The sequence below is a fragment of the Ornithodoros turicata genome, chromosome 2 (assembly GCF_037126465.1).
Source record: "Ornithodoros turicata isolate Travis chromosome 2, ASM3712646v1, whole genome shotgun sequence".
Classification (NCBI taxonomy): Eukaryota; Metazoa; Arthropoda; class Arachnida; order Ixodida; family Argasidae; genus Ornithodoros; species Ornithodoros turicata.
This window is the reverse complement of record NC_088202.1, coordinates 50,207,583-50,233,991: the sequence shown is the minus strand read 5'-3', so window position 1 is coordinate 50,233,991 and position 26,409 is coordinate 50,207,583. Positions and strand designations below refer to the sequence as shown.

At 45.6% G+C, this 26,409-nt stretch overlaps 1 protein-coding gene across 1 annotated transcript in view; it reads right to left on the bottom strand.

The window, feature by feature from the left end:
• Positions 1-12,191: 12,191 nt before the first annotated feature.
• The window catches only part of LOC135383452 (uncharacterized), an 88,426-nt gene continuing 74,208 nt past the window's right edge, over positions 12,192-26,409 (bottom strand). The window contains exon 11 of the mRNA XM_064612896.1: positions 12,192-12,347. Within this exon, the coding sequence (XP_064468966.1) occupies positions 12,331-12,347 (17 nt within the window). The 3' untranslated portion in view covers positions 12,192-12,330. The remainder of the gene's footprint in view (positions 12,348-26,409) is intronic.

Genomic DNA, 26,409 nt, shown 5'->3' with positions numbered 1-26,409 from the left:
TGCTGATGAAGGCCCAATAAGGCCGAAACAGCTGTGCAGTGCTGGTGTGGCGACGTTTGGGACCTATAAACATATGTTCAAAGTGCAGCCAAAGAGCCTCTGGAATTTTCTTCACTTAATACTTTACTGGCTTCGCACTGGGCTTTCAGAGGTGAGTTTCTCCCCCTGACCGCAGGACATCACGTTCCACGCGACCTTCCGAGCCACTCGCTCAAACGTCGCCCACCTTAGTTCCACTACCATCATAGTTTGGGTTTAATTTTTCGTTTCATTTCGATACAGGGTGTGTCTTTTAGGCCATATAATTTTTTCATGAAAAAAACTATAAGGGTTATAGACATGCTGTTTTCACTTCTATCATCTCTGGGTCGGTGGTCGTTCTTCGCCATATGTTGCTCGACGGTCAAATGACTAATTACTTAAAAATCGTTAATTAACTTTTTAATTATAAAAGCTACGAAGTTGTTCCAAACAGCACATCTGTTCCTTCCGGTGACCTGATATCGTAGGCGTTTTCGGAACAAAAATCCGTTCGGTAGATCGTCCGCGAGAAATTCGTGAGGGAACACCTTTTTTTTTTCTTTATTTCGTTCATGGCGCATATTCGGAGACGCGTCTTTCCTTCGCCCCCAGTGCGAAATGGTGAACGAGCCTCATGCGTCGACGATGCTGCCACGGTGCTGCCACATGCGTCGAGGATGAGCTTTAACTTGCGGAAACTGAACAAAAACACATGTATCGGGTGACGCTATCGGAACCGCCCTTACCTTGGGTTGCATTTTCTGTTTTCTTTTAATCTCTTCCCAGGACGCAAGAGGCGACAGTGTGCTCTTTCACCCCCTGATATTGGAGGTGAAGGAAAGACGGGACTCTGAAGATGCGCAATGAACAAAATAAAGAAAAAAATGGTGTTCCTTCACAAATGTTTCGGGGACAATATTTGTTCCGTAAACGGCTACGATATCAGGTCACCGAAAGGAACAGATGTTCTCATTGGGACAACTTCGTAGCTTTTATAATTAAAAAGCTAATTAACGATTTTTAGGTAATTAGTAGTTTGACGGTCGAGCAACATATGGCCAAGAAGGTCCGCCGGCCCAGAGATGATAGAAGTGAAAACAGTATGTCGCTAGCCCTTATAGTTTTTTTTTTAATGAAAAATCTGTATCGAAACAAAAAAGGACCCCCTCTATATACAGGGAGCTTGCTCTAACGTATCCAGAAATTATATTTAAAAGAAAAGCAAGTGGTACTTTTCTGCTACTTGAGTAAAAAACTGCTGAGTAAGAAAACTTAGGGCCGCTTTCACCAACGCGAGTTAAAGTTAGCCTTAAACTGAGATCACCTAACGGCGCGCGATGACGCTGACTGCAGTTTAACTTAACTGCGTTTCACGAACTCAAACTGCGAGTTTAGGATGACCAGTTTACTAATCGGGTTCTCTGGCATGTAGACCGAGTTTCATTGGTTAGATTGTTGGTTTCCGGTACGGTCGCCAGGTGGCAGTACGGGAGCTGTTTTGTTCTCCGTTCTCTCGGCTTCTTGCATCTACGCAGTACCCGAAGTACAACAATTAGGATAGTTTTGGTGTGTGTACACAACTTCCTTGCGAGTGCTACAGTGCGGATATCCTGGTTACTGCGTGTGCGACGATTGTAAGTTTTCCAGTCAGGAGATGTTGCCACACTGTGCTGCCAAGCTGCTTACGTCCAACATACAGCTACGCTGTACGCTGAAGTCATGACTGCAAACAACTGTGCACGGATTTTGGAGATTGTGTGACGTACTGTGTTCGGTTTGCGTCGTTCCATGCTACCGACCGGTGTGCCACGAAAATATTGTGTGTATCTTTGCTGTTTTACGTGTCTGTACTGCGGTAAGCAATTCGTAAGCTTGTCTACATCCCCTCCCACAATGCCTGGCTCCATGGAGATAGCATTACTGTACTACAAGCAGCACTGAGAAGCAGACATAATTAGGAACGCTTGCATGTACAAGAGCCTGTAAATTTATTTGCAATAAAAGAGGCAGAACAGCGTTTTTCACTCGTTTTTAGCAATTATTCTAATCTGCAATCATCTTACCTGTTATTATGGTCTGTTATTTCGCAGACGACAGCATTTTCGAAGCTCTGCCGTATAGGTATTGCTATTTATTTTCCCACGATGGCGAAACGAAGCCCGAATTTTACCGAAAGTGAGATATCTACTCTGCTAGACCTCGTCAGTAAATATAGAACTGTAATTGAAAACAAGAAAACTGATGGGAAGACAGTTGAGCAAAAAAACGCTACGTGGAAGAAGCTAACATCGGAGTTTAATGCATTATCAACTGTGCACTTGAGGGTCACTGAGCAGTTGAAGCACTGCTACGAAAATCAAAAGAAAAAATCCCGTAAGGAACTAGCAAAGCACCGGAATGCAGTGTTTCGCACGGGGGGGGGGGGGGGGGGGGGGTCCACCACCATCACCGCTCTCCAGTGCAACAATTCAGATTGCCTCTCTGGTACCTGGAAATCTACAGCCACTGCAGAACTCCTATGACTCGGATGCTTCAAGAATATTTGGTATTTACATCTGCTCAGTTATTTTGTTATCTTGGATATGCGTAATTCTCAGGTGAATGGAATTGACCTTCTTTATTTTTAGATGTCATTATCAATGGGACAGGTACAAACGAGATTCCTGTGGTAAGTCTTTTGCTTATTTTACTCCGTTCAGTGATGTTATGTTCTGTAGAGCTGAAAGCATTTTGCTGTCGTGTTCGAGAGAGAATGGCTAGAAACCAAGTGAGCTGGTGATTAGAACTCGTAATATGAAAATCCACAGACTAGGAAGGCACAAAACACACACATCGACAGTCTCAACTTGGACACTTTGTCCTTGTCATTTGTTTTCATACTTCCCTAGTCTCAGGGGTTGAAATATTATGAGATGTACAGATCCCAACAAAAGTTTACGGAACACTAGAGCGACGTATTTGTTGATCTCAGCAACACCCTAGCGGCGAATGGGAGTGGACACACGTACTGTGTGGTGCGTCGAGTACCCGGTCACCTGTTTGTAAGTCTGTCTGCTCCTGTTTGTAGCAACCGTGTCGCTCAGATGACTATATACGCCACTCCAGTGTTCCATAACCTTTGTCGGGACCTGTACAAGAGATTTATACAAGGCAAAGAACAAACATTTGCTCTTCTTGCTGTTCTTCCTGGCATTGGACCTCATATGAAAATCAAAATGGCATTCTTGATGCAATGCATTCATAGGCAAGCCAAGCTAGGCTTGCCTATCATTTAGTTTGTCCGCCAGCTAGCCCGCATCTACATCATAGATCTTGATGCAAAGCCTGCATTCTTCTTTTATATTACAGGAGCGTCGGATTGATTCTGAGGCATGTCTCAGCGGTGAAGATCTGTGGAATGAGGACACACATGAACAAGGCACCTCAAGCTCAACAGGACAGGCCACCACAGAAATATCTCGTTCTGGAACTCTAGCCGCTACAGCAGGAGCCCCATGTCTACCAGGTGTCCCAGGGACAAGCAGGCAAGTGCACGACACCTCGTCACGTAGGAGGCCTGCGCCACCTCGACGCTCTGTGATGCAGCCAGCACAGAGATCTGCATTATGGTACAGAAAACTAGCAAAATCAAAAATCACACTAAACCAGAAGAGGTTGGACGTAGCAAAGCTCGAGGAATCCATAGCTAAGGAAAAATTGATTCACGCACAGATGGACACAGAGTACAAGGCTTTACTCCTTGAGTCAGCTCAGCTGGACTTGGAAATAAAACGAAGACAATTAAATGCATGAGTGTGGGAACACGTAACCATAAACAATGTCTATACCCTCTACGACAATGTATTTATTGCTGCAAAATCACATTGAATACTTTAGGACAAGAAACTTCAGAAGAGTGAGTGAGAGAACATGAAGGGCTCACTGACACAATTTCCTCTGCGGCTTATCTCTGTGAGCTTACTCAAGAGCCTTTTTGCCCACTCCAAAAATTATCAGATTATAACCAAAATGTCGATTCCAGTGTTACCAGTTCTGAGCTCACAAAGCATCTTCAGGAATGCCAAAATTCAGGGATGACCTAAGACAGAAAGCCCCTTGTAGGCGTTTATAGAGATTACGAGCAAAGGAAATTGTGTAAGTGTGCCCTCTGTGTCAACCCACTTTACTCTTCTGAGGTTCCTTTGCCTACGGTCACCGTGTTTGAAATAAAAAATTGTTTTGTTTGAAAATATGTTGTCCTGTGTGTATGCCTCTTCCATCATATACAACCAGCTAGCCTGCATCTTATGCGTCCTTCATGTGTTCTGCTTATCACCATTCTGGTAGCAACTGCTGCAGATCCTCACGGCTCCTTGCAAAGTTTGCAATTATTTGGGCTCTAGCGCTTGTGGCTCCTGGCTCTAAGGGACCGTTCCATACAACATCAACTGATTCATGCTCGACAACTGACTCACAAATGTCAGGCATGCAATTGTCTTTTTGTTGAGCAATGTTATGCAACACCGCTGTTGCAACAATCACCGCCAGAGCAGTGTCAATCTTCAAACGTAGCCCCATCTTCAACACAGGAAACCTCCTCTTCCACACACCAAAGAGCCTTTCTACAGTGTTTCTTGTTGCAACATGCTTGTTCTGATATCTCTTTTCTGCAACAGAGTTAGGTGCTGCTAAGGGTGTAAGCAGATAGGGCCTGCAAGGATATCCGGCATCTCCGAGCAAATGACCCCCTAAATTTGTCTCGAGGTGGGCTCGAATTCTCGAGCTGTCAAAAATTGTGGCATCATGGGTAGCACCAGGCCACCTAGCAACAATGTCGGTGATCCGCAAGTCAGCGTCACATACACACTGCACATTAATTGAAAAGTAGCCCTTCCTGTTCCTGAACAGCTCTGCTGTGTTACCACCTGGTGACTGTATTGCTACGTGTGTACAGTCAATTGCTCCAATGACTCCTGGAAAGCCTGCAATGTCATAGAATCCGAGCATTGTCCTTTGCTTTTCATCTTGCGTTGATGGAAATTTTATGTAGAGAGGTGACAGTGAGGCAAGAACATGTGATACTCGCTTGATTATACGGCAGACTGTGGACTTGCTTATGTCAGACGTGTCGCCTATAACTATTTGAAAAGTTCCACTAGCATAGAAACGGAGGCAGATTAGGAGCTGGCGTATTGGTGGTACTGAGGAGTTCCTGTCTGATGTAAACTCGAGGTGCTTCTCAATTACCAGGAGGAGATCATACACTGTACGTTTCATTAGCCGAAATCTGTCATGAAACTGCTTGTCATTTAGGGCTACAAAAGGGTCCGTACTGTCCCTAGGATAATATCGTGACGGCTGAACTTGAAAACTCAGGTGTAGATCTTCCAGATCCTCGTCAAAGTACTCCATGGCTTTGCATTAGAAGTAATTACCTTCTGTCTGTAGCAGACGACACATATTTATACTGAAGACGATCATAATAATTAAAATATTTTAATGAATAGCCTACCATGTAAACTTACTTTTCTTTACGCGCGTTGCTTATGTGAAAATACGTTTTTCAATCAGTTTTCTTTAGTGTCAGCGCAAACTATGTTTTGTTTATAATCGCAGACGGTAACACACGCACGCATACACGTATGCCTTCGTAACGAGGTGCGAACTGGTTACATTCAGCTAACACCCAAGAAAGCTGTCAACATACTGTTCGACTGAAATGAAGCTATCTATGTGCAAGAATAGCAAGTAATGCTTGAAATGCAAGGACAGGTACACTAACATATGGGGTACAAGGGTCCGCGATGCTGCTGATAATCCACGTACTTTATTCACAACATCTGCGACACATCCCTGCAAAACGATGCTCATTTCGAGACCAATTTCTCTTCTGAAGCACAAATCCGCCACGAAATCTTCCGCTGCAATACCACAATACCAACGCCGCCATATTTAACTCACGGGTTAACCGGTCGTTGACGAGCGATCAAGAAATCCGTCAACTTTAACGGGAGATTTGGCTAACCGGCGTTCGTGAAACAGGGTTGGTGGTTAACCTCTAGTTTAAGGACCCTTGATCTCGGTTTAACTCTTAACCAGCGTTGGTGAAACCGGCCCTTAAACAAGTAAACTTGAGTAAGAAAAGGTACTGCTTCACTAGTAGCAACTGTTTCTTAGTCAAGTAGCTGAAAAGTAGCGCTGTTTCTCTTCTACCGCTCACTTTAAATAAAACTTCTGGACACGTTAGAGCAAACACTCTGTATATTACCGTATGATATGTACATACTAGTATACCTTCGGGAGCTGTCACGCAAAATATTTCTGCTGTGAAGCGCGTTTTTCCCCAGAAAATCATTAGTTGGTTTACAAGGCGCGTGCTAGCGAGGGAAGCCGCTTTTCTGATCCGCAAGACTGAAAGTTCTCTTGCGCTCCTTGTGCGCTGCACTCGTACTTTTTGTAAGAATGTGTATACCAGGCATGTGTAATTCTAATCTCTGTTCCTCCTGACATATTTTTGATCGAGCCCATCCCTGCCCATTTGAATGTTGCATACAAACTAACATCTCGCGCCAGACACAGTGTTTTTTCCCCTTCTTTTTCTCTCTCTGTACATTCCCCCAGTATTTCGGTTTCCATTGCAAACAAGACGCGGCAAATTTGAAGTACAGGGAAGACAAATCATAAAGACAGGAGGCCGGACGACAACGGGAAAGGTGTGTGAAGGCGGACGACAGGCAGAATTGCATTTTCGTTCTTCGTTTTTTTCCTGCTGTGCATGTGTTCCCGACGACCTCCTCCTGACCATGTAGCAGATCATATTTTTGTGAGACTATACTAACCACACTTGAAGACTTTCATCTGTGTGAGTTTGCGACCTTTCTTCTCTCCCCCCCCCCTTTCCTCTCTATCCTTTCTTCTCACTCCTTCTTGTTTATATCTAATAGCGCAATGCCATTCAGTGCTGTTCTTTAAGCGGTGTGGATTGGCCAGCATCTACGTACAGGGAGCCAATTTCTCCATATTATTCTTATTTTCACTCATTTATTCATCTGTTTGAGTTCCATAATTTTTACTAATCATATTCCTGAGCAGCTCCTGTTCAGCTTGATACACGAACTGAGCGTGTTCTTCTGTACCTTGTGGACGAACATACCTTATTCTTCTTGTCTCCTCCGCCGTATGAGGATTTTCGAAGGTATGCACTTCTGAACACCTAGCATCTTCTTTCTTCAGGTGGCGTTTCGAAGCGAAAAAGAAGGTCTACGAGAATATTCTTCGCCAGTGGAGCTAACATCCAGGGACGTTCCAGAGAGACTTTCCCAGTGAATATACCGGCGGGATGTGCAAGAAATTACCGTGTTACGTATAGAGGTACGTATGGTTGCAGTTGTATTGGCGGATTCGCGCAAATATCCGCACGACATCTTGTTTTGGAGATGGAAATCGAAGGTTTTGAAATCCGCACGGATAAAATGCGGATACGACCGCACGTGGATATTGTCCACAAGTTAGCATTATTGTCTCTGCCGACGTTCAATAAATGCATCCGCAATTTAGGCTACTTAGTGAACCCAAGGTGTATCGTACGTTGCGTTGCCGCGAAATTAACCGCTATATGATTGGACAACTGTGGAATACGTGTTCCCACACAGTTTCCATGCTCAACAGTAAAAGCGTCTGTCGCGTAACGTTTTCGGCAAGCAGATTCTTTTCCTGAGAAAATGCAATGCCCTCCGGATGTGCGGACATATTCAATATCCGCGCGGATGCGGATATTGGCAATGTTATCCGCCCCCACATTCAGTTACACGTGACATACACTACTCCCATAACAAAACATTAATAAAGTGCTTGGTTGGTTGGTGGTGGATTATTGCCGAGCGCGCTGCCGACATAAACTCTTTGCGTACGCAACGAACGAACGAAGACTTTATCACGACTGAAATCCCCATTTTTTTTCTTTTTCTGTCACATCACATCACGCAACGATATGACTGGTGCGCACTCAGCGTGCGCCGAACGTGACCTCGAGCATCAGACATCAGCAGGCTATTTCGTCGCGCACGCTACAACTGAAACTCTGAAATCAAACAACTCACAAAAATGGTGCTGACACCATGGGCTCAAACTTAGGCCGTCCTGATTTCCGGTCAGGGATGGCTACGTGTTTTTTGCGATCCATGCTTGTGACCTGCCTCGACTAGTTCCCATTGTTTACGTTAAACTGAAACTCTCCACTGTTCTACAACGCTTCGCTATGCCAGTTTTGCGAACCACTTTCAGTTTTTCTAGCACAACGAAACGTCCTAACCATCATCATCATCATTAAAGTGACCAGCTGTTGCTCTTGCGTATAACCTAGTTCCCATAGTACTGCGCGCCTCGGTGGGCTTCCTTCGCCTTTAGTTGTCCTTCATATCACGCTATAATCCATTTATCGGCGTTCAGTCGTGGCCTGACCTTGTAAACGGTAGCTCTACGAAAAACGGCTGGCTCAGCAGAGAACGTGGCTCGATATAACGCGATGATGTAACTGACAGGGCTCGTCTCCTAGGTCGGCTAAGGTAGCATACCGACTCCAGGCACTTACTGACAGAGCGGAGCTGAGGGCGTCGCCAAGTGTCGCGAGGCAGTTCTCGAAAAGGTGTTTAATTTGGTAATCGCTAATAAGGGCCCGTAAATACGTAGTCTGAGACCTCGTGATGATGGCGTACGGGCTCGACCATATGCAGGACTTGCAAGCTGGCTTCATCCCGCACAGCATGCCCCTTTTTTACTGTACAAGTACAATACAGTACCTTTGCATAAAAGGCAGAAGGGCAAGGGCGCATGCGAACTGGTACATAATCAACAGTGACACTCGAGACACGGAAGAAAAACAGGAGACGACACAACGACTGTCGTCTTTGTTTTGCTTGGTCGATTGTTTGAAGCAAAACTCGAAGCGCAGAACCACCATGCTGTCCCTTATGTACGCAAAGGCGGTAGCGTACGATGCAGTGGAAGAAAAAGCACCAGCAGTGGGATTCGAACCCACATCCTCGACAGCCTTCCACCTTTAATTGCCTCATCTTCAATAAAGAGAGAAGAAGAGACGCGCACTGAATGTGAGTGTGTTTCACTGTCTTCGTCTTTCGTCATTTTTCCAGTCCTGGCACCGGGTGCGTTGCTTTTCTCCACAGGGTGTCCCAGAAGAACGTGTCATTGAATTTTAATATAAAAAATTGCACCCCGAAGGACCATACGGTCAACGGCATTTGCCCATACAAGGCTTTTGCGACCTCCTGGTGTGAATGTCATGTAACGTAAGTTTACTTATGTAAATTTTTGCGAACTGCACTCAGAAATTTGCAAAGTAAACGTCGTTTTTTACCCCACGAGCTTGAAGGGCGAATTTACTCAAATTAATGATAATTCACAGAGATATTGAGCAGCTACCCCATCAGAAAAAATAGCCGAACATCATGCTGAACGGAGATCCCAGAGGATTGCGCGAGTCGAATTTTTTCAGGGCAATCCTTGTCAGTCCGACGAAAGGATGTTAGAAATCCAGCCCACACTTGCATCGTAGAAAGAGATAAAACAGGCATGGCTTACCGCGTCCGGCTTCCGCTGGGATCATGATCTCCCTCTTCCTATCTCAGGAAGTCATTTTTTCTACTATCACTCCGTGGGCTGGGTTTGCCACCTCCTTTTTTCGATCTGACAGAGACTGCGGTCAAAAAGTCGCCGCGCGTTATGCTGGGGTGCTCCGAAAACAATGATGTTCGGCTATTTTTGCCGATGGGATAGCTCCTGAATATCACTTCTCAATTAAAAGGAATTCGAGTAAATTCTCTTCATATTGGTGTGGTAAAAATGTGGCTTTACTTGGTAAATTTTCAAGTTCAGTTAACAAAAGTTTACGTAATTAAACTCATGTTATATGCCATTTACATCAGGAGGTGGCAAAAATCCGCTTCATTCTTTGTGGCGTAATTTTTGCTCCATAATTCAATGACACGTTTTCCGGGACACCTTGTATACAGGGTGTTTGCTCTAACGTATCCAAAAAATATATTTAAAGCGAGCGTTAAAAGAAAAGCAAGTGGTACTTTTCTGCTACTTGAGTAAGAAACAGGTACTGCTTCACTAGTAGCACCTGTTTCGTAGTCAAGTAGCTGAAAAGTAGCGCTCGTTTCTCTTTTATCGCTCGCTTTAAATAAAATTTAAAAAAAAGGAATTTTTATCTCCACTAAATAGAACAAATCATGTTTGATAGTGGTCATTCAAAACAAACTTTATTCTTGAAGAGGTACTCCGGCAAATTGAGAAAATATAGACAGTTAACTCTTGTAACTGGGCCTAGCCCGGCCAACATGTTACAACCAGTGGGGGAGTATGATACCAATAGCATGCAACGAATTATTTGATGCAAAGTAAACTTCGAACGTGTAGCAGGGTTCCAGGCGTCGGCAGGCAGAAGAGCATAGTGGGCTAGACAAGACGTGGACGATGTCGTTCCCATTTAGCAGTACCATATTAGGAACGTCGGGATCGACAACAGAATTCGGTCTTTTCTTGCCCTGCCTCAGGAAACTAACTTCGTATGCTCCCGCGGCATTCTCTCCCGTCGAAAACACGACTTTATGCGGAGGCCGTACTACTTACCAACCTGGACTAAACTGCTTCAGTGTGCCCCATGTGCTCCCGTAATACCGTACCAGCGCGTATTAGAACGTGTCTGGGCGCGAGCAAACAGCATGCCATCTTTTGAGTGATTCCACTTTCATCTACTCGAGTCATAACGCGTAAGATTCAAGTCATATTGTTGTACACCACAAATAAATGTCATCAAATTACGTTTTTCTTCGGCGAAATGGGCTCACCAATACGATTTGCCTACCGATTGCCGATTGCTTGTGGATTTGCTTGACCTGATGACTTTGTTGCACTGATTGACGGACACAGTCACAGTTTCGCTTTTCTAGGGTTCCCGAATGGGGCTGATATCGGCAATGTAATGCCCTTTCCCATGCCTCACTGTGCTTCACGTTTCCCTACACTACGCCTCCTTCTCCACTCGATGTCTTGTCGTCAAGAGCCGTCCTTGAGATCATTGCTTGGGCGCTGGTGAGGCGTAACTGCCGTCTTCTGTTGAGTCTGTCTTTGTATTTTACGTTTAGGTTACGGTTGCACAAGGGTATACGTCCTGGAAGGGTGAGTAGTGCCACTGCTCTGAAATGGTATTTAAAGAGACATGGAGAGACTCGAGAACGGATCTGTCGGGATGAATAGAAATTGGGGTTACAAGCGCTGACATACATTCGCACAACAGCTGCGAGTGTAACGCGTAATACCGGGGTGCAAGAATGCTTTCGATCTCGAGGGTTAGAAAACCTGTTCCCCTCGGCTGCCAGTCTGCAACCTCATGTACCTCGCTAATATAATATACTGAGGCGAGCACCTCTTTCTCTTTCTTTCTTTTTCTGCAGCGCCGCCCGTCCCGTGTCTCGACTGGTCGCTCTCGCTAGCAGATGATTCTCAGTGGCCAATACTGATCTCCGTGGCGCTCTGCTACCTGACGTCACGAGACGCGAGGAGCCGCTGGACGAGGTCATCGTCGCTGCGCGCTCTCTTGCAAAGCAATTTCCTTGGTAAAGTCGCACTTCTCAATTGAAATATTTTGCGTGACGGTTCCTGAAGGTGATATGCTCATATAAAAGCAGTAAAAAGATATATGTTCCAAGTGCCTTCTATATGCTCCTTTAACTATCCTGGAGAGATCATGTAACCATCTTTAAAGGATATCAGAATGTCATAGACGTTACCGTGGTATGCCTCCTTGAAGACTGCATGCAGAGCTACGGTGCTACACCTAGTTGGTGGGAGGAACCTTATGAGCGTACTGTTGTAGGCACATCGACGTTGCACATGACGCATACTTCAGTGCATTAGACATTAAGAAAGTTTTAGAAAATACATAGCAAGCAGACAGCAAATACTAGACGAGATGCATTTACAGGGAAATAACGCGCCTAATTTGCGTCGCTTACTTTAGGAGCACAAAGAATGTCTCGCCCAGCACTTCTGATTTCATCGAATAAACATGCTATACCGGCATTCTAGCCACTTCTCAGACGCGATGTGATGTAGCGAAGCAAATATAGCGTGTGCTCTCACATTTACATTTGAAGAATCCCCACTATGACTGAAATGCACGTGACTTTATTACATGACAATTGCGCTTATGAAGTAATCCGAAACGTGGAGAACTAATATTTATTGATGACATGTCCACGTAGATGACATATTGCTTCGACACCAAACGCTGGAATAGGTCACTCAGCTTCACGAATTCTCTTGAGCTGCAAAGAAAATGTGGAAATGAATGGAAAACGCAGAAAAAAGATTAGTACTTTATTTCGCTAGGAAAAGAGTGATTAGGTCCTTCGCCAGACAGAACATTTATTTCGTTGTCGCAAATGACGAGCTTTAGCAGACGTGTATCCCCTCAAAAATCAAGGATTCACGTTGATAGATATGTAGCTGTGATAATAACAAGTTCAACGTAAAAAGGGAGACTTCGGAATGATCTTTGAAAAAAAGAAAAAAAGAAAGGTACGCTTTTGATACATATTGGCCCCAAATACCGGCTATGGGCGTGGTTCCCCTCTTACGCGATGTATTCTGCGGAAATATGAGTTAATCTAAGCCGAAACCACAGTCGGGGGAGGAGGAGGCCAACATTTCCCTTTCCCAAAGCGCCCGAACGAAGGGTATGCAGAATCAACAGAAGTACGCTTGTGTTTTGCAGAAGTTTTGTTTTCTCGGAGTAGCAGAACTTGTCAAGTGACAAGTTCAACCCCTCCGTATTATTTTTAGTCCGTCCAACTCCAACGCGTGTGTCGCGGCCGGTCATCGCAGTTTAGGTACACTGTTCCGTCGGGTTCAGGCCATTACGACCCTGTATCCTTTTCGTCTGACTCGGAGGGGTAGAACGAGGTTTCTTCAGAGTCACAGGTGCAGCAAACAGCAACCTCCGTGTTGCACGGGTGTTCGCCGCGTATGACGAGTCTCCCCTCAGAGGAAGTGCTTCAGAGGAATTCTCCCTTCTTTCTACAATGTATGCATTTTTGGTTCTATCAGACTTCTGTCGATTAGCAAAGGAGATAATATCAGCACCGCCTTGTATATTGTATTCCTCATTGAGTCTGTTTTTTGCATACGCGCCCTGTTGAGTTGGCATAGGAACATCCGGAAAGAGCGTAAGAGCAGCGTGGCTCGGCAACACTTTTCGTTGTTCGAAGACTCCTAGCTCGAGCATCGGACGTGCTCTGGTGTCGAACATCTCAGATTCGAAATAGTAAGAATAACGCTCTGTGTCGAATAATTCAAACCATTCCAGTTTTCGGAGCGCTGGCTCCCACTCATGGAGGAGCTTTTGACCATTCGGGAAGCGAAGATAAGCAAGACTCGACGTAGAAGTCAATTTGCTTAGACGTACCACCTCCCAACACCTCTCATATCACTCATTGTTAGATGGACAACGAGAAAACTATACAAGGCATTGAATGAACACAAGCACAGATGAAGCGGACGCATACCCAGTGATGCCGGACGGCCGCCCGGTGTTGCTTGCAACACATTCTTCCAGCGGCAGCTCAGAGCGACCGCTCGTTACATTACCAAAATTATTTTGTGACATCTGCGCCGTTTTCAGCCGAGAAACAAGAACAACTTTATTTTAAGATGATGAATGGAGAGTTTTATCGCCATAGGCGATAGCCTACAATATTGCTCGTGGTGATGTGGGGAATAATTAGTCTCTTGACAATAAGGATGGAAGTTATATTCAGCCAAGATTTTCCGTAACTGCGTTCGAAATATGTCAACAATCGTAATAGTAACGAAGCTTGCAACCGATTTTCTTTCGAAATCTCCCTTTAAGGAACAAGGAAGCGGCATTGAACATTGCTCCAAACTATAATATGACTATGACAGCCGTGAAGCAGGCTATCACGAACCGCAATTTTTCGTGACGTGGCAACTCTAGTGACGTCGACTTCCCTAGTTACACTGTACGCTCTTTGAAGAACGTGAGGATATCTAGACAGTGCAGCATCTCTCTAGAGAGGCCTCCCGCACGCTATGCAAGTCACCTTTGCCCGTCGTTCCTCTGTAAGAGCTCATGACATTTATTGCGCAACACACTGCAGCCATCAACAAAACATTAATATCTTTTTACCGTTCCTTTAGGTACTGAATACAAGTTCCGTTTTCAATGTGTCGTATATATAGTAGCCTTCCCTAACTTGCAGGAAATCGTTTTCCACACTCAGGAGTACCACCATGGAAATGCGAATTAGTAAAGCTTTTTCTTCGAGCTTTAGTCACACGCAACTTCTACTCCACACAGCGAGCGTTCCAGAAAGCTCCAAATTCCTGCCTTGTAACCAGAGTTCGAGGTAACTCGTTACAAGTAACTCGTTACTGTAACTAAGTTCATTTTGTTGAACGAGTTCCTTTTGTTGGTAACTTCAAACTTAACTCGGTGCTTTTGCGCCGTGGTAACTTTCAGAGGAACTCGTTCCTTTTTTAGGTAACTTTGCCAAAGTAACTTAAGTTAAGTTCCAAGTTACTTTTAACTCGATTTTCACTCATGTCCACATATTTTCTTGCTTTCTCTCCGGTTCCTTCATGGCATTTTTTGCCATAAAACGTGATATTCAATCAATTACAGTATTTTATTCAGGAAGTAAGAACCGCTGCCATTGAAATGAAGCTGAACCATTGTGCGCCAACAGGGAGTAAGATGCAAAGCGTTCGAATAGATCTCTACCAGAGAAACGTCATCATGACATAGACAGACTGAAACTGAAACAAATCGGAAGGAGAGGGCTGGGTTCCACGAACGGCACTTCTTCGCTGCCTCCCATTGAACGAAAAGTAGGACCGAGGGTCGCTCCCTTTAAGGGATCATATCGTAATCCCCTCAAGACCATGGCTCTTGGGCGCGACCTTGTTCACCTCTAGCTTCGAGCGTAGTTCAATTCTACCAAATTTTGGCGCTGTCGAACACTATGACGTCATTTGTTTACAAACAGGGAGAAGTATATTGTTGGACATAAACGAAAACGATCTAAACGTGTTGCATTCCTCCGCAGGCAACTCAAGGTCTAACTCAACTGCTCACGCGCGCTGCACCTGCGTAATGGTATTTTGTGATTTTGTGTCCGAAGTAACTTGGAAGTAACTCGTTCTTTTTTTAAGTAACTCAGTAACTGCGCGTTACATTTCAGGCTGAAGAACTTCGTTATTAACTTAGTTACATTTTGCACACGGTAACTTAACTAGTAACGAGTTCTTTTCGACGGGTAACTTCTCAATCTATGCTTGTAACATGGAGATTGTATCGCAGCTATGCGTTTATCGAACCAGTCATGTGCGTACCTCCATAACCAACAGGGCATGGACAGGCAAATGGACGCACGAGAGGTATGGACCAACTAAACAGTGCCTTCAACATCCATCGCGAGTTTAAAGAAGCAGTGAAATGTCTCTAATTATTCGTGGATGGCTGGGGCGTCCCGTGAAACAATTGCTAGGGAGCTATGCGAATTGTTTCCGCTTGTACGAGAGACCGTTTCGAGTGTCACGCATGCACATTGCGAATAGGTGATGGAGTCATGTGGCGCGCGGTTCAGTACGAACGACCCACACGCGCAGAGCCGTTTCGTATTCGGCTAGCACGACAGTTGCCATTGCGAAGCAAGATGGTGGATGTTTGCAGGAGGGCTGTTGCAGTTCGACTGCCGTATGTTTACTGTTGCCGACTATGTCTACCCTCTGTGGTAAGTTGTGGCATTTCGCACGCATCAGCGTCCAGTCGTGGCGCCATAACATACGCTCCATGTGAAGAGGTTAATTTTTCAGTACATGTGAGGCGTATTAAAGCTACGTAAAGTGCTCATAGCTGTTGTTCTAACTATCGAGTGAGGTTCGTACACGGATGATTAACCTTTTTCGAAGCGGAAGCGAAGCTGCCTCTTACATTAATACTTATTCATCAACGTGAGATCGACTGTGCCGGCATCTACTTGCCCAAACGTTAACAGCACGGCGACCACCGTAGTTCGTTTCAACTGCAGTTTTCTGCAAAGGGAATGTTTGAAAGTACACTTCGATATTCATATTTACTACAACAGAACATGTCAATCGTACACCACGATCCAGTTGATGCTGAAATCCAACTGCAATACATTTGTGGGTGAACAATTCTTCCGATTTGTTAAAAGTATCTGTAGTTCGCTTCCTATAAGGTTTTCGAATAGGCAGAATCGGTCTTTTGGTTCGGGTACAAGGGACTCACTAAACCTCCCAAATGTGATTTTCAACGGTACAACGACGCGCGCACCTGGCCTGCAGCACGCAAGAGAGACCTCTGATGCACACACACTCATGTAATCCCCCAGATACTCGAAAGAGCGTGTAAGTGAACGAAGGAGGTTAACGACACCGTTGTTCTCGCCCTGTTCGCTGTCCCGACAGGGAGGAAGATTATTGCAAGGAGAATCGATCAGGCGACTAGTGACGTAACTTGGCGGGGTCGAAGCGTCAGGCTTTGTCTGTAGCTTCTGGACTCCACGGCAGTGGCGGACGAATTTTCGGTGGCCGACGAGAGGTAACGGCTGCTCCCCACGCACACCTACTGACGTTACGCGAGAGTACCGGGACGGCCGGATGGCTGGTTGGTTCTACGTTATTGTAAATTTCGTTGCGCAGTGATAGTACACAATGGATCAGCCATGACTAGTTCTAGACAAAATGATTATGCAAGAAGACTAGCGTGTAGGGACCACGCGCCCTGGAGTACCTGTCATATAACCCCTCGATCACTCCCCTGCCCCGCGACGGCAACCTGCAACCCATGAATCATCCAGCGACGAGTGCTGTCATTTTCCTACATGTAATGAATTGACATGCACAGATCTTGTGCTTGTTAAATCATCTGAAGCACTGCTACTCTCCCAATTGAATTATAGCAGCCCAGGATGTTATCTACCTGTCACAGATTCTCGAGACGTGCAACAACAATCCTTAGCCAGTTTGAACAATTAAAAGCGAGCAACAATTAATTTTCTTGAGTTGATCCACAAATCACAATCCATATATATATATTTTTTCACTAAAGCTAACAACACTGTTCATATGAAAGCATAATACCTACAAGCCAATTACCAAAACTGAACTATAAATTTTATGCCATATAGTGTGACTACCATAATCGTTTCTAGAAAAATACCTATAGCCTTCGCATCAAATCATAACACTCACATGCCAATTTCTCTAATAGAACTGTAATGACGAAACATCACCGTGACGTATGTCACTCGTGTGGCAACAATTTATTCCTCGTCTGCGTCTCAGCCATCTCGCGAGCCTATACAGAGCGCTCATCGTCGTTAACACCATTACAACGTAAACATGACGTCGGTAGGCATAGCGAAACCAAAAATTCACAGGCAGAGAACTCCGCCATTTCACAAAGCAGTATTCCCTCATGAAGGTCACGGGTGCCTTCTTTGTATTAGTGGTACGTACAAATGAGGTCACGTTTTTAGTTGCTTTCATGTCTTCATTCTGGTTCCCAGTCTACCGTGGAAAGCAAACAAGGCTGCTTCACAAGAGTTGCATCATCCGAAAGTCAATCGTGTGTGGAATGTGGTTTGTTATTACGACTTATTTCGCACTTGCTTTGACACCATGTGCATTCCGAGAGAAACAGACACCCTTCAGGCTCCAGAAGATGGAAGAGCCCGGTAGCCATCCATAGAAGGGCTTCGAAAAGATGGGGCTACTGGTAGAATTGACCAGAACAAGGCCATGCAACTAGTAATATGTAAGGAATTACAAAAAAATCTACAATATGAGAGGGGCATTCTTTGTCTTACTGATTTTTTGCTATAGTAGTTCCAGTCCACCATAGTTGGCGGCGCTGTCGTACTATCTGACGTCATTTGTTTGCAAACAGGGAGTGTCATGATGACTTGATACCCAGTGCATCATGTTCATATCAATCGAAACTTCATGAAATCATAACATAGACGGACAGAATCAAATCATGCCATAATAATTCTACCTGAGACGTATATCTGCTATCATAATCGTTTCTTGCTTGTAGTTACCGATAGTCTTCATATAGAATTATACACTTGCGAGCCAGTTCTTTGAGTTGCTACTACAGATTTTTCGGGGCATTGCGGAGGAATTACTTGCCAGGCCTAATCGTATCCATTGATATCCAACATCACACAGATATACAAAGAACAATCGTTCAGGAAGCAACGACATTACAGATACCGCACGACAATGTTCTATCGTTAAAGCAATGTCCAACGAACTCAGGAACCTGATGAATTATGTAGGAATTAGAGTCGAAGGTGCTTGGCAGGCTGGTTGCAATGGCCAATTTGAAACGGTAGAAAATGGTATTGTTGCGTCTCGTCGTAGCAACACACCCAGATGTATTGCCGGATTTTCGGCATGTGTTCACGAAGGACACCCCTACACTTCCGCCAGCAGTACAGACAGCAAAAGACGTAAGCTTGCAGGGAGTAATGTGTCCATTCTTCCCGCTGGTCATCCAGTCGACAAGCGAGCTTCTGGGCCAGACTCTCTGGATCCCCATTGCCATCCGAAGAGCTAAGCCGATCCCGCTGTCTGGGAAAGGGACATTGAAGGTGAAGACAGACGCCGTGCGTCAAGGACACACCACCGTGCGCAGCCAATGTGTTCTATTGTAAACGGTGTGACGTGTTGAAGCTAGACTGTATATAAAAGCGGGGAACTTCATGGCCTCCTCTGTCTGTTCACTTCGAGTCTTTCGAACACGTAAATAAACCACGTTGTGTTTCTCTTAATGGACCCCTGCCTGACTACCTCCGGCACCAGACCGCCCGGACCGGAAACCGCAACAACTGGTTCGCAGCACTGGGATGAATCTCATTGGCCGTAACCTGTCGCATGGGTGAGTGCTTACTGTTCCTTTGTCAGATTGTAACCAGATCGTGTCTAGAGTCTAGAACGATAGGCAAAATCTGTTAACTCTTTTGGTGTAGGAGGCACTAAGATTTAGCTCAATTCAAAAGGCTAGGGCACGGGAAATTTGCGCCCGAAGGAGAACCATGGACATGACGAAGTTGCGGGTACCAGATTTGTTGCATTTCCTTGAAGAAGTTGGTGGTAGCGCGGGGCAGGTAAAGCAGAAACCTCAGATCATTGAGCTCATTAAGAGTATTGGAGCAGATGTTTAGGAAATTGAGGAATGCTGGGAAGAGATCCTCGAAAGAAAACAAGACGAGGGAGTAATCAAACGCGAACGCGGGTAGAGTAAGGAAAGGCAAAAAGGGAGGAACGGCAGGCTAAAGAGGCGAGAGAGCATGAACTTACCTTGAAGAAATTAGAGCACCTCCGACTTGAATCTGAGACCTCTGCTAGGACGACTGTTAGAATGGGGGGGGGGGGGGGGTGATGATGAAAAGTTGAGGATAGAGGATCTCCTACAGCCATTCAAAATCGAGGAGAACATTGGTCTGTTTCTCGTGAACTTTGATCGAACCTGCGAGAGGGTAGGCTTTGACCGAGAGGCATGCCCACAAAAACTTCTCACTCTACTTCCTTGCGAAGCTACAGACGTTATTGCGAGGCTAAGAATGACGCAGGGGACTACGACACTGCAAAAACCGCTCTACTGAAAAAGTACCGACTGAGGCTTTTTGACAGCGCTTCCGTTTGTCAGAGAAAAAGGAGCACGAGTCTTAACTGGAATTCGCCTACAGTTTATAGAAAAACTTGATAGAGTGGCTCAAAAGCACTGAAGTTTTTGGAGGCTACCACAACGTCGTAGAGTGCGTGGCTGTCGAACAGTTTTATCGAGGCCTTCCTGACCCTATTATGTTTCGGTTACAAGACAGAATTAGTGAAGTCAGTACAGACTACCGCCGAGTTTGCGGAAGAGTATGTTACATGTAGAAAGGCGCAAAGTAGGGCCTCCGTTTCCTCTACAGCAACGAAGGAAACTATAGGGAACAGTCAGCACAAGGGAAACGCCAGCATAGAATGAGGTTTCATCCTAAACAAGTTAAGAAAAACGGGACAATGAAAGCGAGAACGGGAACGAGACCCGGCTGACATATTCCGAGGCAGAAAACAAAGCAAAGCCAAACAAGCAAACACCAAATGTGTTTGAGTCTAGGAGACGTTATGTGTGCAACAAACCAGGGCACTACGCTGCAAACTGTCTCAACAAGGTGGTGTTACCTTTTGTTAGTGACGGTGCCGGGAACGCTAAATTGTTGGAACCATACGTGCGATATATGACCGTGAATTGAATGTCGTGTAGGGTTTTGCGCGATTCGGCAGATAGAATGGATGTAGTGCACATGTCGTAGGTGGCAAAAGATGACTACGCCGACGAATCTGCTTGGATACAGCGGGTCGTGGAAGAGCACAGTGTGTGCTGTCCGACAACACGGGTTACAATTGAATGGCCGTTCGGAACTGTCGCGAATGAGGCAGCAGTATCGGCCAACCTTCCACGGGAGCATCCATATTTGCTTTCGAAGAAATCTGATCGACTAGTCAGGAACCGAGGACGATGTTTTTCAGACCAACTTGTAGCGGCTTTGACACGCTCTAAAGCAAGAGAGGTCGCTACAAAAAGAGAGTATGACGTAGACGTAAAGGCGCCCCAGGCTTAGTCAGCGCAGAAGGATGAGCAGTATTCGGACAAGGTAAATTCAGGAATCTGGGGGGATATTGTAAAGGCGCGGAATTGTTCGCCTGAGAAAAGTGCACATGACACACGGGCGTTTGTCGACCGCCAGTTGCGAGTGCCAGTTTCACGGAACTTTGAAAACCTTGCTAAGGTAAATCGAGTAACCTTTGCACAGATATGCGACCCCTCGTTGATGGAGCTGTAGAATCCTATGAGGGATGGTGTAGCGAAGAAAAACATCACGTTTTATCGGATGGTCTATTATACCGAAAGTACCAAGACCGAAATGGCAGGATATTTGAGCAGTTAGCAGTTCCTGAGAAGTACAGTAATGATCTTCTACACTTATCCCACTCAGCACCCTGGGCTGGACATTGGGTATTCGTAAACGAAACGAGAGATGTAGAATCATTTGTAAGGTCGTGTGATACATGCCAGCGGGTATGGAGGTCAGGGAACAGAAAGAAAGCGCTCAAGCAGCTGGTCCCGGTTATCACTGATACGTTCAAGACACTTGTGCGACTTCTCCCTCCAACAAAGTCATAACGCCGCTAGATTCTGACGGCGCGGCCCTCACTGAACTCAATTCTACAGCGGTTGTGGACGCCCTACTTTCCATTATTTCGCGCGTCCGCATCCCTGCCGAAATACAATGCGACAATGGGAGCGCCTTTACCAGTTGTCTCACGACGACGTTCTTTGAGAAAAGTGGGATAAAGATGATCCACAGCTTCATCTATCACCCGCAGTCGAACAGCGTGGAACGGTTCACTTGCCATTGAAACGCGTGCTCAGGGCCGGTACTTTGAAAATAAAAGGGATTGGGAAGCGTGCCTCCCCGCGACCATTCTCGCGCTCCGTTCCGCCCCTCACGAGACCACGGGCTTCAGGTCAGCAGAACTGGTTTACGGGAAGAGCCTCAGATCCCCCTTGCGTATGTTGGGGGAATCGTGTGAACGTTTGGGAGAAAACCCAGCAGTTGTGGAATATGTACTTAATTTGCTGCACCGGCTTAGCTATGCAAAAGAAATTGTAGAAGCGAACATGAAGGCAGCACAGAGAAACGCAAAAAACATATTACTAGAAATCAGCCAGAAAGTGTGTGTCCACTGTGGGAGACAAGGTAGTGCTGCTCTAACACGCGAAGCAAAACCATGTCGAAGTGCAGTGGGAAAGCCCGGCGAGGGTGGCTGAAAACATTTCAGAGACGAACTACGTTGGCGAATTTGGAGGTCGCCGGAAGTCGATAAAGCTATATCACAGCAATCTCATGAAACCCTACCGTGAACGAGAGGAAACTGTGAATCTAACTTTGAATATTCCCGAGGAAGCGATATGGGAAATTTCCAGTATGTGTGATAGCCAACGAGTAGCGGCCGAGGAGATAATGTCCTGCTCACGTCTATGGAGAAGGGCTCGAACCGGCACAGATCGCCGATATTGAGCAGATTGTGCTGGATTTTCAGGGCACTTTTCAGAAGAACCTGGCAGAAGCTGCACTGTAGCTCATGATATCGAACTCACATGTGACCAACCGTTTCGCTCCAAGCCATATAGAATGTCGCAAGGGCAGAACGAGATCATGGAGGCCGAGGTCTAGCACATGTTAGAACTTGGGGTGACCGAACGGGCGGAAAGTGACTACACTTCACAGATGAGACTGGTTGAAGTCCCGGGGAAAGATCCCCGACCTTGCATAGAATATCGACGCCTCAACATGATAACACCCGATGAAACCTATCCAATCCCAAACATCGAAGAGAGAGAGTACAAACCGTGAGCACGGCCAAATATATTTCAACGTTAGGTTTAGTAAGGGGTATTGCCAAGTTCCCCTAACTCAGAAAGCTAGCCGGTATGCCACTTCTTTGTCCCCATTAGGAATGTGTCGGCCTACGGCACTAGCATTTGGTCTCAAAAACGCTCCGTTTTGCTTCTCTAAGAAAATTGATGAAATACTGGACGTAGTTTTGCTCCGTCCTACATGGACGATGTTCTCATATTCTCCAACAGTTTGGAGGAGCACGTTGAACATATACGGGTGGTTTTGGACACTCTTCAACGCCTGCCTGACTACATGCGGCACCAAAGCGTTCGGACCGAAACCACAACAGTATGTGCCACTTGTCATTTTGCAGATATATGCATCATATATGATATCATGGCTCTACTAATTGCTACCCCACTGAACGCCGAAGAGCTGCTAGCAAAGCTTGTTTTTTTTTTTTTTTTAGAAATGAAGGCTGCAAGCATAACTCAGTCGAATGAGACCATCCAAGCTCTCGTGGATGAGGATTTGTTGGAGAGTGAATGCGAGACTTGAGACCAGTACCTGGAATCCTACACCACCATCATGGTCCAAGCCCGAGTAGCGCGAGACTCTTCGGTGACTCCTACAAGAGACGAAGGCGGTGTCGCTTACTAGCCTCCATCTTCTCTTCTCTCCTCTTCTCTAGCCTCTTACTGACGGAATCAGTCTGCTGAGGATGAAAGTTGACCGGTTTCCTTGTGAGCTTTCCCGATGGCAAGGGTTCAAAAATAAATTTCATGCGAGCATTCGGCGACGACCCAAATCATCAGCATTCACGAACGTCAGCAAAATCAAATATTAACGTAATCTTGTCATGGGATCGGAGGCTTGCGCTATTGACAGACGTCATTGATGACATACATGACAGCAGTGGACATGCTCGCGATATGATTTGGCAGTAACGAAGTTCTGATTAGTGAACATTTGGACTCTAATCAACTCTTGTTGACTTGGCTCCCGCGAAATGTATCGAGAATGTCGGAAGCTTGAGACCGCTTCATGAATCAGTCGCTGTCCGTGCCAGAAATGTGGAGATTCTAGGCGTACCACAGACTCACTACTTCATCACTGTGCATCAAGCAGTCATTTGGAAGATACCTTCAGTGCTAGAATATTATCGAGTGAATGGCACTGCTGCCACCGCTGGAAACCGCTGACCACTCTTTTGCAGTTCCTGGAGATGGAAATTGAATGTTGGGAATGGATTCGTATACCGAGCATTCCGATTGGTAATGGTGAGGATCGTAGTTCTCCCAAGAACATGGCGCTTTGTACTTCTGCATTCACTTTGAGCACCAGCGCTACGAAGACAACTTGTATTCTCTGCAAATCGGAGCAGCTCTCCTTGGAAACCTGCACTGCATCCCTAAACCCCAACGAGAAGCAGAACCAGTTGCGCCGTAATAGACGTTGTTTCCTCTGCGGGAAACAATCGCACTCGTCCAAGGAATGCACCACTATGCTACAGGTTCTGCTTCCAGAAGTGTAACAGGCGCCATCTAACACAGTTGTGTATAGAATATCCTTGTTGTTCCCCGTTGACGACTACAGGCTCAGCGACCTCTGTTACTAAGGCACTGATGTGGCAGCTTTTCCTACTCCAACTCCTCTTACAGACAGCCAAGACATGAATTCAAGGGTTGAGTGAACAACGACAATCCGTACGCCTTCTGCGTGACGGGGGAAATCAGCGCAGCTCCATTCGCAAGAATATCTAAGCAAAGACTGGACGGAGACCGCTACATACAGACTGCTTGCTCATTCACAGTCTTGGAACTTTCGTTTCAAGACTCACCGCTTACCGCTGCGTACAAGTGTTACAGCACAGTCAGTTCCCTTCCTACAGTGTCAAACTCGAGGCAATTTAATGTGACCATACAAACGCTCTAATAACGTTCCCTCACTGAACGCTGACACGTTTAACCATTTGAACGAATTGTGTCTCGATGTCACCAACAAATACACTCAGAAGTACAGTGCCTTGGGCCAATTGGTTATGGTTTAATGGCGCCAATGCGGGAAATTAGACGAGGACGAGAAACACACAAGAACCGCCGCTGCCAGCTAGCTTTATCCACACACCTATACACACTAAAAAATAGCTAATAGTCAGTTTTCGTGCATCATACCTTATGGCCTTTGTGAACGTAAGTGACAGCGTTGGTGGTTCTGCGCATGCGCAAAACGTAACCAGAGCTTCGCGCATTGCGCAGAACCACCACATTATCCCTTACGTATTTTCCGTTGCCTTCGAGCTTCAGGCACTTTGTGAACAAAAGAGTGGTCATGTACAGCAAGCCGAGAATTTTCATAATAAAAATTGTGATTTTATAGCGCAGCTCTTAGGCTCCCGTTCCTGCGTTGAGCGGCATCGGCGCTGCAGAGCGAATAAGGAGCAAAGCGAAGGATGAAAGTTTGGGAGAGCGTGAGGATGTGCAGCAAGAGTGAACAGGGCGCGAGGGGGGCAGCGAAGAAGGAGGGCACACTTGGGAAGCCGGGATGCATCTGGCTGCAGTTCAGTGAGCTTGGCTCTAAACTTGCGCCTGGAACCGTGGCGGCCGCAAAATCGCGGCAGTACCCAGTCAACACTGACTGTTGGTGGAACGTAGAATGTACGTTGTCTAATGTTGACTAATGTTGAACAATGTTGAATGTAGAATGATAACGCTGAACCAACGCTGTTTCAATGGTGAATTGTGAACGTAAAGAAAAACGTAGATTTTTCATGAAGGAATCTACTGTAGTTATACGTAGCAAATAGTTGCGTTTGTTCTACATTGTACCTTCAACATATTGTCAACCTTTATCACGAATGGAAACCCGTTGCTTCTTCAGTGCGCACCCAATTGTTTCGCACTGTGTTTTATTTTTACGTTCCACTGTGCCGTTCGCGTGTTGAGTAAGGCCTGTATGACGTGGTATTTATATCACTCATGCTGCCATTACTAATCATATTTATTTCTTTTATACCCTCATAGCATTACACTTTTTTACCCATATTTGTAAACGACTCATCACTAATCGCACGTATTCAGTAAACAAATAAAAAAAAACATTTTACCTTTTCCACACCATTATAATTATCGGTCACGGGAGGTTGAGGGACATAACAAGAAATCAATTTCCCAACAAGTGGGAGCCGTGCGGAACTACGTCTGCCTCATCGCCATCGACATTCTCCAACCGCCGTTTCAAATAGTCGAAGCTGGCGAGTGGCGAGGCGCGTCGTCGTGGCAGTTCGGTAGAGTGGACATTCATTTTGTCACAGGGAAAGGTCTGGGGAACATCAGCATCGTGCGTATTTTGTACTGCAATCTCTGGAGCATCGAGGCAGTACTGGCCAATGCGGTGAACAACTATGTTGAGCGTAGCACCGAATGCCGCACTGTGCAAGAGGCAGTGGTTCTTTGTTCTCCGCCCTTCAAGTTTCACAGGTGAGTTTTCTTTCTTCATTTTGCCTCACTTAAGATATGTGCGTCATTGTTTTCTCAACGAGCACATGTGGTAGAAGTGTGGTGCATAACAGTTTAGTATCCGAAGTAAACAACTTTGTGTCGTTTTCTGTACCTGCAGAATGTGGTTGCGTATCACTGACAAGTTTATGCGAACTGTGGGACTGTGTGTGGTGTGCGTGTGTGATATGTAGTTTGGTGTATTCGAATATTTATTTAATATGTTCTGATGATATCCTACTGGGGTAATGTTTAATGCTGTCTGGTTTATGGCTGCTGTAAATGCCTTCCGAGTATCGACATCAGTTTGCAACGGAGCTTTACTCCATTGTTGAAGTCGCACGTTCAAACAGTACATAGCGCAGTTATTTCAGATGTCACAAGTTGCA